At 57.4% G+C, this 17,288-nt stretch overlaps 1 protein-coding gene across 4 annotated transcripts in view; it reads right to left on the reverse strand.

Annotated features, from left to right (window-relative positions):
- NRXN2 (neurexin 2) overlaps positions 1 to 17,288 on the reverse strand; it is a 101,653-nt gene that overhangs the window by 47,219 nt on the left and 37,146 nt on the right. For all 4 annotated transcript variants that reach the window (XM_059718386.1, XM_059718385.1, XM_059718384.1 and 1 more), the window contains 3 exons: positions 3,603 to 3,764; positions 2,599 to 3,061; positions 134 to 517 (listed from right to left, as the gene is read on the reverse strand). In XM_059718386.1, the coding sequence (XP_059574369.1) occupies positions 134 to 517; positions 2,599 to 3,061; positions 3,603 to 3,764 (1,009 nt within the window). The remainder of the gene's footprint in view (positions 1 to 133; positions 518 to 2,598; positions 3,062 to 3,602; positions 3,765 to 17,288) is intronic.

A 17,288-nucleotide genomic window follows, 5' to 3' on the forward strand; every position in this document is an offset into this window, starting at 1 on the left:
CACCTTCCTCCGGGTGCCCCCAACCCGTCACAGGGCAGTTCAGATACCCAACCCTCTGCCAGCACCCCCTCATGCCGTCCCTAGTCTCACCCCCTCCCCGGGTACCCCCAACCCTGCCCCCTGGCGCCCTCACCCCTCTCGCAGAGGGGCCCGAGGTAGCCGGTGCCCACGCAGTCGCAGACGAAGCGGTTCCAGCCCTCGCGGCAGGCGCCGCCATGGCGGCAGGGCGCGCTGCTGCACTGCTTCTGGGTCTCGCGGGAGCAGAAGGCCGAGACGCCCGGGGCGGCCTGGGTCTCGGCCAGGCGCCGCACGTCGCGGCTGCGCCCGTCCACAAACAGGTCGCGCACGCAGCCCACGTAGCCCAGGCGCAGGAAGGCCGTCCACAGCTCGGGTGGCGGGTGCAGGTCGGGCCGGCCCTCGGGCAGCCCCCCCAGGTACAGCTCGCTGTCCAGGTCCAGGATCTCGCTCTCGCCGCTGGCTAGGAAGGGTGTGCTGCGGCTGTTCACCGAGATGGAGCCTGCAGGGGGAAGGGAGGGCAGGGGGTGAGGGGAGACCCCCATGCCAGCCCCTGGCACCCCCGGCTGGGCCCAGGCATTGGCACATACACGTTTGTGCCCTGGAATGAGTGTGCAAGCATTGGTCCCCATGTACTCACATGCACACATGACAGATACCTGACTGAGCATGTGGCACTGCCACACGTGGGCTCACACACACTCGTGCCCACACAACATGCACCCAACAGAGTGCGCAGGCACTGGCACATGTGGATTTGCACACACCTGTGCCCACATACATGCATAACACACACCCAACTGAGTGTGCAGGCAGTGGCATGTATGGATTCACACACAACTGTGCCTGTGCACACGCATAAACATGCACTTAATGGAGTTTGCAGGCAGTGGCACATGTGGATTCGCACACAGCCATGCCTGCACACATGCATAACACGCACCCAAGGGAGTGTGCAGGCATTGGTATGTGTGGATTCACACACACCCGTACCTGCATACATGAATAACATGCACCCAACTGAGTGTGCAAGCAGTGGCATGCCTAGATTTGTACACACCCATACCCATACCCACACACAAACACAACACACCCAATAGAGTATGCAGGCATTGGCATGTGTGGATTTGCACACTCATGCGTGCTCTCACACACTGCATTTGCACACATGCCCAACCGAGTGCACAGACTTTAGCACCCTGGATCTGTCCACACTCCTGCTGGCACTCATATGACATGGATCTTCTCAACTGGGTGAGCACCAGCATGCATGGATTCATGCATGTGTACGAGTAGGACATGCATGGAAATGATTTGCCAACATGCCCACAGATGCCATGCCTGCCTGCCTCCATGACACGCAGGCAGACACCTTGGATTCACACACATGCATGTGCACACTTGCATGTGTACAAGCCAACCCACACACATGCTTATCACAACAGGCTGCTGCATGATACTTCTCAGTCAGCAGGGAACAGACCTCTGCATGTGCTCACACACACACACACCCCACCCCCAGGTATCCAGGAGAAAGATGTGCACATGTATACATAGGCACACACACATGCATGCACCCACATATACAATGTAGGTGTCCGAGAAACAGACATATGTGTTCATATACCAGGATATGCACACACAACCCAGGTGCCTGGGAGACAGATGTGCACATGCACACACCCACCGCCCAATCAAAGCTGATATAGTCACACTCAGACTGAAAGATTTCAACCAGCAGGGGGCTGTGTTGTGCCATCTCTCTCTCTCAAGTTCAAGTGTGCACATACACACACACACACACACACACACACACAAGAACCCAGGTGTCCAGGAGACAGAAAAGCATGTGCAGATACACACGCACGCATGCACACACCTGTGCAGAACCCAGGTGTCTGGAGGAGACCCGTGCACGTGCACACATAAACACCCCCCAGAACCTAGGTGTCCAGGAGACAGACATGCATATGCAAACACACAGACACGCACCACACATACGCACAGAGCCCAAGTGTCCAGGAGACAGAGGTGTATGTGCACACACAACACCACATGTGCACATATACACACATGTGCTTGTGCACAGAACCCAGGTGCCTGGGAAACAGAGGTGCATGTGCACACACACACACAGAACACTAGGTGTCCAGGAGACAGGTGCATGTGCACACACATGCATGCACATACGAATGCACACTCGAATGCGTGCAGGGGTGAAGGTGAGGCAGGGGAAGGCAGTGAAGGGGAAAGCAGGCCTCAGGTCTCTCCTGTTTCTGCTTCCCCTTACCTGCCCCTCCTTTTCTCCCTCTCAAATGAGCTGCTAATGAACTGCCAATTTGCTGGTGCCAATCAGCATGGAGAGGAAAGAAGGGGGGCACCAGGGCTGTGGGCTGAGAGAGGGAGACACACACACACACGCAGTGCTTCCCACTTTGCACACACCCAGCCTCTGGGTGAACTGCAGTGCAAGGATTGGGATTCCTAGCAGGGATTTGGAGTGGGGGGGATCAGCACTGGGGCCTGGTCCCAGGGCCTGAGGGGGTCAAGGCAGGGGCCTGGGCCCAGGTGGGGGCCCCTCACCTTTGCGCCCGTCGCGCTGGAAGTCCACGTGGCACCACTCGCCATCGTTGACCTTCTTGCTGCTGGCCCGCAGCTTGATGCCGCCCGAGCCCATGTCCAGCAGCAGGTAGAGGTAGCCGTCAAGCAGCTCCATGGCAAAGTAGTCGGCCTTGGGGGGCCGGTCGGGGCGCGCGGGGCCTGGCCCTGGCCCTGGCCCCTCGCGGGGTGGCTGGAGGCGCCCATGGGAGAAGAGCAGCAGGCCGTGGGGCTCAGTGGTGCGGAAGTCGAAGGAGATGGAGCCCGTCTTCTTGGCGCTCCACTTGGGCAGGGCCAGGAAGGCCTCGGGCGCCTCGAAGGTGACGGGGTCCAGGGCGGCCACATCCTGGCAGCGGAAGGCCAGTTCCCCGTGCAGCTTCATCTTGGCGTCACCCTCCTTGGCCAGGCGCGACAGCTCCAGCTTGAAGTCGTTGTTCTTGTACACCACCTGCAGTGGGGAGGGTAGGTACATGGGGGCGCGTGGGCACCGGAGCTGGGGTCCCCAGCCCACCCCAGGGTGGGGGCAGTAGCTGCGGGGGTGACAGGGGCTTGACCCCTCCAGAGGTCCTGATCCGGGGGTGGGGGCAGGGGGTGCCTGTCCCTATCCAGGGGGTCCTGGTCCAGTCCTGATCCTGGGGGCACTGGCTGGGGGATGGGGGGGGTGTCCCCTCCAGAGGTCCCAATCTAGGCCTCACCCTGGGGGACCAGCTGGAGCAGGAAAGGGGGCTATCCCCTCTAGGGGGTCCCAATCCAGGCCTGGTCCTGGGGGGCACTGGCTGGGGAAAGGACCCTGATCCAGGCCTGATTCTGGGGTGTGGGTGAAGTTCCCCATCTCCTCCAGTGGGGTCCCAATTCAGGGCAGGCCCCTGTCTGCTGGCAGCACGTTCCCCTCACAGCCCCATAACAGGCACATCCCACCCCAGAGGTGGCTGCCTCCCGGCACCGGACGAGGGGTTTCAGAGCCTGTGGCGGCCCCCCCGGGCACTCACATCCTTGAGACACCCCATGAAGTTATTGCTGACGGGGGAGCCCGGCAGGTCGGCCGTGTTGGGGCTGCCCCCGATGTAGAAGAAGTCGTCGGAGCCCAGCATGGTGTAGTCCTCCTGCGTGTAGCCCGTCGTGGTCAGGATCCCGTCCACCGAGATGGTCACCTGTCCGGCGTCACGGTGCGGGGGGCGGGGGGGCAGGGAAGGGGGGGAAGGGAGCAGGTTTTTTGGGGGGGGGGGGAGGAAACAAGCAGACAACAGCGTATTAAGGGCCTGGGGCCGGCGGGGGGCTGGGGGGTGACGGGGGGGGGCTGCTCAGCCATTTTTATGTCTGGTTGTCTCTGGAGGAAGGCCAGTTTTTTGGTGGGGAGGCATGAGATCTGATGGGGGCAAGACTGGAGGGGGGGTGGTCAGAAATGAGGGGGCACAAGATTTGATGGCTCAGCTCAAGGGGGCCCCTCCCTCCCCCCCACAGGCTGCGCCCCACTCACCGCCGCTGCTGCTCCTTGCTGAGGTCCGGGGGGAGGCCAAGAGCACCCCAAAACCATGTGCTGTCTGTACCCCCCCCCATGTGAGGGTGCAGGGACCATGTTGGGGGGGACGGGGGTTCCTGAGGGGGGAGTGGCAGTGGTGGGATGGAGGGGCAGGGCCCAGCCATGGAGGCAGCAGGCCAGGAGGTGGGGGTGATGGCTGTTCAGTGAGGAGGTGCGGGGGGGGGGGGGGGGGGAACAGTCGTTCAGTGTAGAGGTGTGGGGGGGTAGCAGTTGTTCAGGGAGGTGAGGGGGGGGTTACAGTCATTCAGTGCAGAGATGTGAGGGAGTAACACTCATTCAGTGTGGAGGTGTGGGGGGGTAACAGTCGTTTAGGGAGGAGGTGGGGATGTGTGTGCATGTGTGTGACAGGTGATGGGCGTGCATGTGTATGTGACGTACATGTGCATGTTGTGCACGATGTGTGCATGCATGGGTCTGTGTATGTGTGATGTGTGCTGCATATTGTGTGGGTGTGATATGTTGCATGCATGTGATGTGTGATGCCTGTGTATATGCTGTGTTGTGTGCTGTGATGCCTGCTGTCTGTCATGTGCTGTGTGCTGTATTGTGTGCTGTAATACCTGTTGCATGTGATGTGTGCCATGTGCATGTGCTGTGCTGTGCTTCCTGTTGTGTGCGTGGTGTGCGCTATTGCATGCTATGATGCCTATTGTGTGTGCTGTGTGCACCGTGTTGCGTGCTGTGATGCCTGTTGTGTGCGTGGTGTGTGCTGTTGCATGCTGTGATGCCTGCTGACTGTGCTGTGTGCATGTGCTGTGCTGTGTTGTGTGTGCTGTGCGCTCTGCGTGTGATATGTATTAAATGTTTGATGGGTAGTCTGTGCATGTGTTGTACGCATGTGCCGTGTGCATGGGCGTGCCGTGTGTCATGTGTGTGCTGTGTGTGTTCCACACCCATGGTTCTATAGGGCCTATAGAGGTCAGGGTGCACCCTCTCCCCTGGGAGACCCCAGGTCCCAAGGATAACTTGGGAAGGACTGAAGCAAGTGAGTGTGCATGTGTGCATGTCTGAGAGGACACACACACACACATGCATTTACACGTGTGTCTGTATTGCCACCACAACTGGGCAACGTGGGTGGGGTGCCTGGCTCCATCCCAGACCCTGGCTGCATCGCTGTGCTTCAGTTTCCCCAGTCCCAGGGCTGGGAGCACGACATACCGCGCACCTGGGAGAACGCGAGGGAGGCGTGAGCACGTGTGCACGGGCATGTGTGGCCATTCCGTGATGAGGAACACACGGGCCACGACCTCCAACAGGGGCAGGTGTGTACAAAGGTGCTCACCCGGGGCTCAGGGTCCTGGGCAGCTGGGGACAGATCTGCATGCGTGCGCCTCCTCAAGCACCAGGAGATCACATGGTGCGTGCACACACCGTAAGTTCTGATCCTAGTCAGTAGGTGGCAGTGCACATGCACACACAACCACACACACACACACACACACACACACCCCTGCAATCCAAGTCAGCAGGTGGCAGTGGGCATTTACATACACACATACAACTCTGATCCTAGTCAGCAGGTGACAGTGCATGCACACACATACATGCACACACACCCCACCTCCAATCTGAGTCAGCAGGTGGCAGTGTGCACAACGTGCACACGCACCTAGACACCAAACTGATGCTAATCAGCAGGTACACACACAGACACAAACACCTGCAGTCCAAGTCAGCAAGTGGCAGTGTGTGTGTACACAAACACGCACACATAAAGAACCATGATCCTAGTCAGTAGGTGGCAGTGCACATGCATGCACACACACGAACAGACACAGAGACGCACACACCTGCAATCCAAGCCAGCGGGTGTGTGGCAGTGTACACACACACACACACATGCCCACACACACTACACAGCTCTTATCCTAGTCAGCAGGTGACAGTGCATGCACGCACACACACACACACACACAAACACGCGCACGCGCGCATGTGTACACCCCCCCGCCTGCAATCCAAGTCAGCAGGTGGCAGTACACATATGAACACGCGCATGCACACACACACAGAGTTCTGATCCTAACCAACAGGAGGCAGTGCACACACACATACATGCACACGCACACACATGCACACGCACACACAAAAAGAGCTCTGATCCTAGCTGGTAGGAGGCAGTGCACAAACATACAAACACGTGTACACACACATGCACAACTCTGATCGTAGCCAGCAGGAGGCAGTGCACACGCATGCACACACACACAAACACACATGTACACATGCGTGTGTACACAAAGAGCTCTGATCCTGCCAGTAGGAGGCAGTGCGCGCGCACACACACACACACACACACACACACCTGATCCTAGCCAGCAGAAGGCAGTGCACACACATGTACATGCACGCGCGCACACACACACACACACACATGCACATGTGCACACACAAAGAGCTCTGATCCTAGCTGGTAGGAGGCAGTGCACAAACATACAAACACACGTGTACACACATACATGCGCACACACATGCACAACTCTGATCGTAGCCAGCAGGAGCAATGCACACGCATGCACACGCACACACATGTACACATGCATGTGTACACACAGAGCTCTGATCCTGGCCAGTAGGAGGCAGTGCGCGCACACACACATGCACACATGTGCACACACAACTCTGATCCTAGCCAGCCGGAGGCAGTGCATGCACATGTACACACACATGCACGCATGTATGCACACATAGTTCTGATGCTAGCCAGGAGGCAGTGTACACACACGTACTATGTGTGCACACAGACGTGCACACACACGCACAAAGCTCTGATCTTAGCCAGCAAGAGGCAGTGCACACACATCTATGTACATATGTGTGCACACATATGCACACACACATATACTCACAGCTCTGATCCTAGACAACAGGAGGCAGTGCACACACACATACACACACACACAAACACACACGTACACATGCATGTGTACACACAGAGCTCTGATCCTGGCCAGTAAGAGGCAGTGCACACACACACACACACACCTGATTCTAGCCAGCAGGAGGCAGTGCACAAACATGTACACACACATGCACACGTGTCCACACACAGTTCTGATGCTAGCCAGGAGTTAGTGCACACACACATACCATGCGTGCACACATATGCACACACACACATACTCACAGCTCTGATCCTAGACAACAGGAGGCAGTGCACACACACGTACCATGTGTGTGCGTGCGCACACACGCACACACAGAGCTCTGATCCTAGCCAGCAGGAAACAGTGCACATGCACACACACGCACCCTGTCACCTCCAGGATCCGTGCACAATGATGCGCTCACCTCCCACCTCCCCAGCCCCTCCCCCCTGCCGGAGGCCAGGAGCGCCCCCAGAACCCGCCCCCCACACCTGGCCAGGGATATAAGCTTGGCCCGGGGACACCCCTGCTCAGCACCCACAGGGTGACCCCCCAAGCCAGCGGCCTGGGGAAGGGGGGGGGTCCTGGATCTGCCCCCCCCGACACACACACACACCTTGTCTGGAGCCATCAAATCTTGTGCCGGGGCAGGGGCAGTTCGGGGTGGGGGGGGGAAGTCGGGCTGTGCTGGGGGCGCTGGGTGGGTCCGGCTGGGCTGGGCTGGGCTGGGGCTTTGCTGTGGGGGTCAGGCTTGCAGAAGGGTGGGGGGGGAAGGTGCCCCCCCTCCCTCCATGGGGGTCATTAGTATTGGTCAGTACAAGGACATGCAGCAGATGGGGGAGGGAGGGAGGGAGGGAGGGGCGATCTGGCAGACTTGGGACCACCCCCCCAAGCTCACAGGAGCTGCCCCCCATGACCCCCTGGGGGCACCCTGAGCCTGGGACACACGTGAGAGAACTCGGGTGCCCGGGCTCCCAGCTCCCCCTGCTCTGACCCACAAAGCCCCAATCCCTTCCCTAGAGCTGGGAGAGAACCTGGGCACCCCACCCCCAGACCTGTCCTGCTCCAACCCAACAGACCTCAGTCTCCGCTCAGACCTAGGGAAAGAGCCCAGGTGTCCTCACTCCCAGCCCCTGGCCCCCCTCTCCCCGCCCAGGGCTAGAGACACCCCAGGCGTCCAGGCCCCCAGTCCCCTGCTCTCACCCCCACTCCCCAGGCAGGAGAGGACCCAGGCATCTGGGCTCCCTGTCCTTGTGCTCTAACCCCCAGGCGCCCCCCTGGGACGGTCCCTGGAAGTCGGGGTGCTGGGGGGGACCCACGAGGTAGGGGGAGGGATGGGGGGTGCAGGGGGGCTCTGGATTAGTAAGAGAATTTGGGGGTTCATTTCCTCGGACAAACTTAAAAAGTTCAGACAGAAAAATGGCAGTTAGTAGGGACAGTCGGACGGGGCCGGCAGTCAGCGTTAGTACCCCGTGCCCGCCCCCGCGCCCGCCTCGTGCCTCCATTCACCCCCACGCGCCCAGCGAGCCAGACAGCCACGGCCAGACACAGACGGACGGACAGACGGACAGAGCCATGCCGGGCACGGTAGCTGGTGAGGGGGTTCGGGGTGAGGAGCAATGGCGGTGGGGGGGGTGGGCGGGCAGACAGACAGACAGACAGACAGCGCGGGTGGCAGGCAGGCATGCAGGGCCGTGGGGGCTGTGACGGGAGCACCGGCTGTGACCCTCAGCTACGGTCGGAACAGCCCCAGCACAGGTCGCCAGATACACCCCTGGGACAGCTGCACACACAGCTGGATACACCCCTGGGACACAGCCACACACCCAGCCAGATTCACCCCTGGGGCTACAGCTGCATGCACAGCAAGATACACCCCTGGGGCTACAGCCATACACAGCCACTCACTGACCAGGTACACCCCCAGGCTACAGCCCCACGCACACCTAGATACAGTCCTGGAATACAGCCAGAATCACCCCCCCCCCCTCAAACATGGCCAGATACACCCCTGGGCTACAGTCACACACAGAGCCACACACCAGGCAGACAGACCCCCAGACTACAGCTGCATACCAGCCAGATGCAGCCCCGGGATTACAACTGCACACACAGCCAGATACACCCTTAGACTACATCTGCACACACAGCCATATGCTGTGCAGATACACCCCAGGGTACAGCTGAACACACACACCACTACTCACTGGCCAGACACACCCCAGGGCTACGGCTGCGCACACACTGCTACGTGCCAGCCAGATACACCTCCAGGCTAGAGTGGTACGCATAGATACACATCAGCCAGACACAGCCCCAGGCTACAGCTGTAACCACCCACACACACGGCGAGATATACCTCTGGGCTACAGCCACACAAATGGCCACACACCAGGCAGACAGACCCCCAGACTCCAGCTGCATTTGCCAGATACAGCCCTGGGACTTCAACCACATACACAGCCACAAGCTGGCCTGATACACTCTTGGGCTACAGCTGTACACACAGCTGTATGCTGCCCAGACGCACCCCAGGCTACAGCCGCACGCACAGCCACACACTAGCCAGATATACCCCCAGGCTACAGCAGTGTGCCCAACTACACACCAGCCCCATACACCCCCAGGCTACAACCAGAAACACCCACATAGATGGTCAGATACACCCCCAGACCGCAGGACACACACAGCCACACACCAGATAGATACATCTCTGGGCTACAGCTGCACACACAGTCATCTGCTGTCCAGATACACGCCCCACCCCCGGCCCCAGGATGCAGCCACACACATAGCCATATGTCAACCAGATACACCCCAGGGCTACAGCTGCACACACAGGCACACACCAGCCAGATATACCCCAGGACTATGGTAGCACACACAGCCCCATGCTCAGATACACCCCTGATCTACAGCAACACACGCAGCCAGATGCTGGACAGATACACCCCCGGGCTGCAGCCGCACACATGGCCACATGCTATCCAGATACACCCCGGGACTATACCTACACACCAACCAGATACACCCCAAACTGCACCTGGAATTGCTCCCCACGCAGAGCCACATGCCATCCAGACACCAACAGGCTACAAGCACACACACAGCCACATATTGCCTTGATACACTCCCAGGCTACACCTGAAACAGCCCTGTACAAATGGTCACACACAGTCCAGATACACCTGAAAATACAGCCACACACACCCCAGAGCTACACCCCTGCACATACAGTGACAACTGTACCCATCTGTACACGTACCACAACTGCATCTACAACCACCCCCTTACACAAGTGCCCTAGAGCTCCCTGGCTGGCACACATACCCCATCTAGACATACTCTGCACACACACCTGACAGCTACACCCCACCTAGACACAGCCCAGGGCTCCCACCCGGCACACAACCCCCACCCCAGATACACCTCATCCAGGCATGAAAGCTCAGAGCTCCCCCTGCACAGCTACAACAACACACACATCACAGATGTTACAAACCTGGCCCCTGACACCCCCCCCCTCAGCTCCACCCCACTCATGTGCACCCCCAGCCCTTCCCCTGTACAAACACGTCAGACTGAGCCCCCTGGGGCTACAGCCTCTGCACCCACCACCACATAGGTACACCCCAGAGCTCCCACCCTGAGCATACACATCCCAGCTGCCCCCTGCAAGGCAAAGCCCACCTCAGAGCCCCCACCCCCACAAAGCTACACACATGCACCTGCAGCTACCCCCCAGGTACACCCCAGCCATACCTCAGACCAGAAACTCCAAGGCTACAGCCTCTGTCCACATGCACAACAGCCTCTCTAGCCTCTCATGACAGCTGCCCCTGTGTGCCCACCCCCATGCCAGGCTTCGGACCAGCCCCAAGGCCCACAGGGAATGGCACACGCCACCAGCATGCCTGGTGGGCAGGTGGCCATCTTCCCCCTTGTGCATGTCCCAGGTAACCCCTACATGCCCCACAGATACCCCTACATGCTGCACTACACACCCCACAGGTACCTGCCCCTTTACGGCTACCCCCTACATCCCATACATATCCCTACACACCCTATAGGTACCCCACACACTGCAGATACACCTGCACATCCCACAATGACGCCTACCCCCACCCTATAGCTAGCCCCTATACACCTCACAGGTACCCCCAAACACCCCATAGTACCCCTTAGACACCTCACAGGTACCTCTGCACACTGCACTACACGCCCCACAGGTACCTGCCTGCCATGCCTACCGCCTACACATCCCACAGGTACCCCAACACACTGCAGATATGCCTACATACTCCACAATTACATCTATCCCCAACCTGTAGCTAGCCCCTATACACCCCACAGGTACCCCTATGCACTAAAGATACCCCCTAAACACCCTATAGGTACCTCTACACACTGTACTACACACCCCACAGGTACCAGTCCACTATGCCTACCCCCTACACACCTGACAGGTACCCTGACACATTGAAGATATCCCTGACACAGCCCACTGGTACCTTACCTTGTGGATACCCCTACACACACCTCATAGCTACTCCTCACCCCCACCCCCCAGCTATCCCCTACACACTGAGGATATCCTCACCTACACCTCACATTTCCCCCATGCACACCCCACAACTATCCCTACTCACTGCAGATACACTTTACGCCTGCCCCTATGGCTCCCCTTACACACCCGACAGGTACCTCTACACACACCACAGTGACTCCCATACACAGCCCAGCACTTCTCCCTGCACTTACAACACAAGCCTAAACTCTGCTCCAAACACACACACAGAGCTATCAAGCCCCTCTAACAGAACTACCTCCTACACATACCCCTCCTGAATTCACATGCCCTAACCCCCAGTACACACACACACACACACACACACACACACACACACACTCTAACACCTGCTGTGGAACTGTCCCTGTCACAATGTACAACCCAAAGCCAAGCTTGCATGTGTGTGCATGCACACACACACATGTACTTGCTCACTCTCACTAGTGCCATCCCTGTGCATGCACACACTCAGCAGCACTTTCCTCCTGTGTGCCAGCACATGTGAACACTCACAGACCAGCGCCCTGTGCTGGCACAAGCACCACGGGCCCAGGCTTGCATGTACACGTGTGTAGTCTCAGCAGCACCCCCTGCATATGTGTGCCTGAATGCACCTCTGCCCGCCAGAGCCACACCCCCCAGCTGCACCAAAACATGCCCCCCCATGCCACCCCCCAGACATCGCACTAGCAACACGCACCCCTGCATGCACATTGGAGCTCCTGCTACCCCCATGGGAACAGACTGAGCCCACTATCTGCACACGTGTGTTGAGTCCAGATGCCTTCCATACATGCATGTGCCCCACAGCCTTCCAATGAACCCACACAGACACCCCCACACACGCACACAAAACAGCTCTCACACCCTTGCACAGGTACCCCCAGAGACATGACTGAAGCAACTGTCCCCCTTCCAGCCCTTTCCCCCCACACAAACACTAGGCCCAAACACCCCCTCCCCAGACTCCACCCCCCACAGCCATGTGTGGACACCAGGCCCCCTCCCAACACACAAGTGGACACCAGAAACCCAGATATGCACACACACCCACACGTGAACCACCCGACCCCTCCCTCCATGCACATACATATGTCAACAGCAGACCTCCCCCCACACACACATATGTGCAGACACCAGACTCCCAGAGAGAGACACACACACACAGCAGACCACCTACACACACACACACACACACACACACACACACACGTGCAGACACCAAACTCCCAGACGCACACACACACACACACGTTCAGACACTAGACCCCCTCCCCCTGCACACACGTGAAGATACAAGACTCCCAGACACACACACATGCACCTCACCTATGCACACACATATGGACATCAGACCCCCCCGCACACATGCAGACAGCAGACCCCCCCACTCCCATCACACACACACACGTGCAGGCCCCAGACTCCCAAACACACACAAAGTAGACCCCCCACCCCCCACACATGTACAGACACACACACGTGAGAACAGCAGACCCCATATCCCATCACATACACGTGCACACACCAGATTTCCAGACACACATACACACAAGCACACACAAAGTAGATCCCCGCCCCCCACCCACACACGTGCAGACACCAGACCCCTCTCCCCACACACCTATACATACGGACAGCAGACCCCCCCCCACCCAACACACACACGTACAGATACCAGACTTCCAGATACCAACACATACGCACACGTGGACACCAAACCCACACCAAAGCCAGCTCCCTCCTAGACCCGTGTGCACGCACGCGCACACACATTGGTATTCCACACCTGCGCTCCATGCCCCGGCACACGAGTACCCAGACACAGGGGGTGTGAAACTGGCCTGATGGCTCTGAGCCCACACACACATGCTCAGGGGTGTCAGCAGCACACACTCTCATGCTCACACTCATTGTGGCTCCAGCCCAGAGACCACCCCCACCCCCAAAGTGGCCCAGCAGGGGGTGCTCCTGTGACAGAGGAGGGCAGGAAGGAGAGGATGGGGGTGGGGGGAGAAGGGGGTGAGAAGTGTTAGTTCAGCCCCAGAGAGAGCCGCGTCCAAAAGAAAACCCAGACAAGACCAGAGCAGCATGCCTCAGGCAATCCCAGCATGCCATGCGGTATGGAGGGCCGGGCCGGGCCAGGCCGGTGGGCAGCACCGGGGCAGCCAGCGGGGTCCCCCCTGCCCCCTATCCCCACCCGCCACCCCCTGCTGGCTGCCCTCGGCGGTGCCCCGCACCCCAGGCCGGGGGCCACGAGCGGATGGGCCGCGCACAACCAGGCTGCGTCAATGGGATGGTGTTTTCCATGGATTTTTTTTTGTCGTTGTCGTAGTTCGGGGGCAAGGGGGGGTGGGGGGGCAAAGGAACCAAAACCATGGGGAACCAAAAGGCAAAGGCGGCCGGCGGCCAGGGGGACAACGTAACTGAACAGAAACAAAGAGGCGCTGGGAGGGGGTGGGGGGAAAGCAAAGGGAACGAAAACCAGAGGGGGCAAAAATTTGGCTTTTTTGGCAAAAAATAAAGAAAGAAAGAAATTAAGAAGAACAGAAAGAAAAAACCAAAGAAGAAAGCACAACGACGAGCTGCTGCTGCTTTGGCTGGCGGCTCTTGGGCTTTGCTGGCCAGCAAGTTCAGCCGCTGCCTGGCCAGGGGGCAGATGGGGAGTTCAAGCTAAGCTTGGGGTGGGTGGTGGTTTCACCTGTGTCCTAAACCAACCCAAGGGATGAACCTGCCCTGAGCCAGGAGTCAGGCACAGGGTGGATGGCGCCGTAGGGTGAATTCACACCAGCTTGCTAGTAGGTTGCTGGCCAGGCTGTGGCTATGGCCGAATTCACAATGACCTCAGGCTGAGCAGTTGGCCGGATTGGGGAGGGGTACAGATGTCTCTATACCAACACCATGGTGATTTGTTGGCTGGATGGGGTTCTAGATGTCTCTATAGCAACACCGTGTTAGTGTGTTGGCTGGACAGGGGTTGTAGATGTCTCTATAGCAACACCGTGTCAGTGTGTTGGCTGGACAGGGGTTGTAGATGTCTCTATAGCAACATCATGTCGGTGTGTTGGCTGGACGGGAGTTGATGTTGGTACAGAGACACCATGTTGATCTGCTAGCCAGATGGGGGTCGTAGATGTCTCTACACCAATACCATGTTGGTGTGGTGGCTGGATGGGGGTTGTAGATGTTGGTATAGAGACACCGTGTTGATATGGTGGCTGGCTGGAGGTTGTAGATGTCTCTATACCAGCAGCAAGTTGGTATACAGACATCTACAACCTGGTCAGACGGGGGTTGTTGATATCTCTATGCCAAGACCTTGTTGGTTTTTTTGACCAGATGGAGGTTGTAGATGTCTCTATACCAACAACTTGTTGGTCTGTGGCCAGACGGGTTGTACATGTTGGTACAGAGACACTGCGCTGGTATATTAGCCATATGGCAGTTGTACATGTCTCTATACCAAGACCTTGTTGGTATTTTAACCAGGCAGTGGTTGTGTGTGGGTGAGATGGGGTGTTATAGATGTTGGTATAGAGACACTGTGTTGAACTTTTGGCTGGATGGGAGTTGTAGATGTCTCTGTACCAACACAGTGTTGGCCAGACAGGAGTTGTCGATGCTGGTGTAGAGACACTATGTTGGCCTGTCTCTATACCAGGGGCGGGCAATTATTTCGGGCGGAGGGCCACTTGCTGAGTTTTAGCAAGCCATTGAGGGCCGCATGACAGGCAGCCAGGGGCAGATAAATATAAATTTTCTAAACTTTGTAGGGGCCCCACGGGCCAGATAGAATGGCCTGGTGGGCCACGGGCCACATTTTGCCCACCCCTGCTCTATACCAACGCAATGCTGGCCTGTTGGCCAGACAGGGCTTGTAGGTGTTGATATAGAGACACTGTGTTGGTTTATTGGACAGATGGGGGTTTTAGATGAGCAGACACCAACCTTGGATTGGTCAGACAGAGGTTGTAGATGACTGTATGGCAACACCATGTTGGTCTGTTGGCAGGACGGGGGCTGTAGATGACTAACCTTAGCATGGCCTGTTGGTCTGACTGGGGCTGTAAGTTGAATTCACACCATTTGGTTGTTTATTGGCTGGATGCAGGGTTTATAGATGACTATACACCAACTGTGGGCTGGGCTGAATGGACGCTAACCTCGGATCAGTCAGCCGGCTGGTTTGGGGTTTTAATGGAATTTACACTAATTCTGGAGTAAGGGATTAACTGCTCTGGGGGCAGAGTTGAATTAATAATGAGCTTCACTCAGCCTGTTGGCTGGCTCAGGGGCACGGCTGAATTTACCACAAGTTTGGGTTGATAGATTGGTGGAGCTGGGGTTGTAGCTGAAATTCCACTGAACCTGGATCAGTCCATTGGTTGGATGGGGGTTGTAAACTAGTGTCCACCAACCCTGGGCTGGCTTAGTGGCTGGACAGGGGCTGTAAAGGCTTGTATACCAACCTTAGGTTGACCTATTGGCTACACGGGGGTTGTAGACGACTGTATACCAACCCTAGGTTGGCCTGTTGACTGGAGAGAAGTTGTAAAGGCCTGTACACCAACCATGAGTTGGCTTGTTGCCTGGACAGGGGTTATAGATAATTGTATATTAACCTAAGTTTGGCCTGTTAGTTGGACGGGGGTTGTAGATAACTGTACATCAACCCTAGGTTGGCCTGTTGGCTGGACAGGGGTCGTAAAGGCCTGTACACCAATCATGGGTTGGCCTCTTGGCCAGATGAGGGTTGTAGATGACTGTAAATCAACCCTGGGTTGGCTTGTTGACTGGACAGGGGGTGTAAAACCTGTACACCAAACTTGGGTTGGCCTGTTGGCCAGACAGGGATTGTAGGTAACTGTAAACCAGGCCTGGGTTGGCCTGTTGGTGGGACGGGGATCGTAAATGATTGCACACCAACCTTGGCTTGGCCTGTTGGTTGGACAGGAGTAAAGATGACTGTGCACCCAGTTCAGGTTGCTGTGTTGGCCACAGTGGGCTGTGGGTGATGGTACCCAGCCTTTCAGTAGGGCTGTAGCTTGGTTCCTTGTCAACCCCACTGACATTTAGGTACATTGGGCAGATTTCCACATTGTCCACCAACACCACCATTACCCTGGGACAGCATCAATGCTGGGGTTGGACAATTTTCTACTGACTCCAGATTGGCTGCTTGGTGGCTGTCAGTCACAATGTTTGAACTACAGCCTGATGTGAAAGTTTGGGTGGACCATAGGGACATCTGGGTGGACCATAGGGATACCTAGCTGGATCATTGGAGCATCTGGGTAGATTATAGGGACCTTTGGGTAGATCATTGGGACCTTTGGATGGATTATAGGGGTGTGTGGGTGGATCATAGGGACCTCGGGTGGATCACAGGGACCTCTGGGTGGACCAAAGGGGTGTCTGGGTAGATTACTGGGACCTTTGCATGGATTATAGTGGTGTCAGATGGATCATAGGGACCTTTGGGTGGATCATAAGGACCTCTGGGTGGATTATAGGGGTGTCTGGGTAGATTATAGGGGCCTTTGGGTGGATCATAGGGATGCCAGGCTGGATCACTGGAGTATCTGGGTGGATTACAGGGGCATCTGGGTGGATTTTCTGGTAGCTGGGGTGGAGGCCCGGGTGGATCATTTTGGTGCAGGCCGGGGGTTTGCTCGGGAACAGCTTTTCCCTTCCT

Source organism: Alligator mississippiensis, chromosome 15, assembly GCF_030867095.1.
Source record: "Alligator mississippiensis isolate rAllMis1 chromosome 15, rAllMis1, whole genome shotgun sequence".
Classification (NCBI taxonomy): Eukaryota; Metazoa; Chordata; order Crocodylia; family Alligatoridae; genus Alligator; species Alligator mississippiensis.